Raw genomic sequence first — 3,193 nt, forward strand, 5'->3', positions numbered from 1 at the left:
GTCCAGTGTAAGTTCAAGCTTTGTTCACCTAAATATACTTTGTTTATTTTCAAACTGCAATAAAATAGTCTTATATTAATATAAAAGGTTATATATGACTCACTGAAAACTTATGTGTAATCTTTGTGCATGCCAAGTTTCAAATGCCCATGAAGTTATTGTAATGAGATGTATGCTATTATGTATTTTTGTCATTTCCATATGTAAACAACAACATTGAAGACACCATATTACTGAAAATTTTAAAAATGAAAAAGATTAATTACTTACATATTATGAAATTTGCAGTTTGTTTTAACAAAAGCAATAAAGAAATGATGACAATATAAGGAAAATTGTGTGCTTCACTGGTCAAGACTGAACAATAACATGGGTTAACATGACTCAGTCAATTGCTAAAGATACCAAATTTCTTTTCTAACTGACATATAGCCACAATTCAAATATATATATATATATATGGAATCAATTTTTACTTTAGTGCTTTAGTTTATGTACATGTACTATTGACTTTGATATTTTAGATCTTTAGAATTTTTTGTAACGCCATCATATATTTTTATTTTTATATAAATTAAATATAGCTATTCACATACATATATTTATGCAGCAAAGTCGTAACTAGTACTAATACTAATAATAATATAAATATTAATACTATCATTATTATTAGTATTACTCAATTTACTGTCAGTGTCACTGTTCTGTTCAGTTGGTGAGCCAAGATGAACAATTCCACTTCCTCAATTTACCATAAGATAAAGTTGAAAAACAAAGAAAAATATGTAAATATTACTATTATTATATTTTTATTCACAAAAAATAACTCAAAATTTAACAACATACTATTTTTCTGCTTGACGAATGCATTCTTCCCCTTCTGAAACTTTCCTTTCGGTAGCCATGGTTTTTACCGTAGTGTATCGACCTCTATAATAATTTAAAGCTAATCTATTTAATTAATTTTATTTTGTTGTAATAAAGTACTTTTGTGCCCTCTAACTATTACAACTTAATGTGGATTTTACAACAAATTTTTAATTTATTTTTCCGCGCAAGCAAATGTACAAAGGTATGCATGTATATACAATGTATTCTACATAAATTATAGAATAGTTGAATGTATAAGATTGCTTATTGCTAATTCAAATTCTTTCAAAATGTTAAATGCTATACTTTACAATATAAAATACATCAACGCAAGGCGGATTATTTGTTTCTTTGATTTCACGCAAGACTACATGAGGACGATTTACCCTATTCGTCCTTACTTTTAAGGCGATTAACTATAGAGAATGCAGTTACTCAATACCACCCATCGTATGTGAGTGTAAGTAATGCATGCTCTACATTACAGTCTTCGCAAGCCAACAGTGCCCTCACTTCTCCTGTAGAGTTCTCTTCATCAAAACATTTTACACCTTCTCCCATTAGCATCAGATCTCATAATCACCTTCAACTCACATTTTTATGCTTCATCACTCCTTCACACGCTCTCTGAACAAAACAGCAATTCCCCTCTCATTTTCCTTGAACTCTCTCTTTTTTTATCTGAAGATTCCAGTGGCATTTTAACCCCTTTATCTTGGTTACTCTTGTAAGATCAAATAGTAAGATTTAGCCGCCACTCTTATAACGAACCCGTGGCCCAGAAGTGCGAGTGCAAGTTATTTTGTTTTATGAGAGGCGTAACGGGACGCAAACCACGGTGCCTCAGCGTCACAGTCTACAGGCTACCACTGGGCCGTGCTTGGGATGAAGACGTAAAATAAAGACATCAATGCAAAAATGTGAACAAACAACACTGTTAAATTTTTTCTCGGCCTTCTTAGAACCTGGGCCCAATGAATACTTCATTTGGAAAATTAAATTGTGGATTCACTTGTGGCACCAAGACCACCCAGAAAAAGACCTGCAACAAGTATTCCATTCGTGGTAAGCAAAGTGTGTCATCTTGTAACAGGTGAAAACCCATGAACGCAAAGTAGCAAAAGCTATCACATGTCTCAGTCAACAGTAGGCAATTATAAAAAAATCCCCATCTTTAAAAGTGACACAAGTTACTTACATGGCATAGCTATTCCAATGTCACATACCTCAAGTATTAGAGAATAAAACGTATTCGTGCTATTCCATATGAAACATACCAGCCAATTCACCGAATGTAGCACCTGTTAATTAATTTCTCTGTGATTGAATTGTTGAAATGGTACTGGGAACTATCATCCTTATACATTAGATGGATTATAGAAATAGCATGATAGCCTTACTGTTGGATATTGTTTGTTTATTTGTTTTGAATTTTGTGCAAAGCTACACGAGGGCTATCTGCACTAGCCGTCCCTAATTTAGCAGTGTAAGACTAGAGAGAAGGCAGCTAATCATCACCACCCACCGCCAACTCTTGAGCTACTCTTTTACGAATGAATAGTGAGATTGACAGACACTTTATAACATCCCTACGCTGAAAGGGTGAGCATGTTTGGTGGGACAGTGATTCGAATCTGCAACCCGAAGATTGCGAGTCAAGCGCCCTAACCACTTGGCCATGCCGGGCACTGTTGGATATATAAAACTGTTTAGTGTAAGTATAGTATTAATTAATTTATTTTGCGAGTTAAATTTTCATGATTATTTAGTTTTTCATAACAAGAGAGTTAAAAGCAATTATTTCAAAGGCAATAGTTATGACAAGTTTGGTTACATAATACGGTAAGAGTCGTATGTTGTATTTGCAATTCATTGATGTGGAGTCTATAGAAATTTCAAAAGGCCTCAGTGATAAACATATTGTTACGTCTCCGTTTGTTAATTGATTTTCCGTAAATTCGTTCCGACGAAACTTTAGCGACACAAGTCCTTACTTAATAAAATTGGTTTATTCTTTCCGAATATAACTTTACCGATACACTTATTTTCAACAGTCGCGCTATAATTCTCAACGAACTTCTTACGTGCTTAACAATATTCTCTCTGACTGCAGTTCAATTACTCACTACCTACACACATTGTTATCCCGTCACGTTGTGAGCGTCCTATATATATACCAGACTAACATATATCTAGTAAATGCTAGGGCATTCACGAAGGAACAGGATATTTTTAGAAACGTGGCGTGACACTAGTCACGTGACCTCGCTGTCGCAACACTGCTCCCTCCTTAGTATTGTTCGTCCCGAACAATAACCACATA

General features: G+C 34.0%; 1 protein-coding gene across 1 annotated transcript in view; it reads right to left on the reverse strand.

Annotated features, from left to right (window-relative positions):
• LOC106469141 (gamma-soluble NSF attachment protein-like) overlaps positions 1–931 on the reverse strand; it is a gene marked incomplete at its 3' end in the record, with an annotated part of 17,004 nt that extends 16,073 nt beyond the window's left edge. The window contains exon 1 of the mRNA XM_013929603.1: positions 847–931. Coding sequence (XP_013785057.1) covers positions 847–905 — 59 coding nt within the window. The remainder of the gene's footprint in view (positions 1–846) is intronic.
• Between the last annotated feature and the right edge of the window lie 2,262 nt (positions 932–3,193).

The sequence above is a fragment of the Limulus polyphemus genome, unplaced genomic scaffold (assembly GCF_000517525.1).
Source record: "Limulus polyphemus unplaced genomic scaffold, Limulus_polyphemus-2.1.2 Scaffold3322, whole genome shotgun sequence".
In the NCBI taxonomy this organism is placed as follows: Eukaryota; Metazoa; Arthropoda; class Merostomata; order Xiphosura; family Limulidae; genus Limulus; species Limulus polyphemus.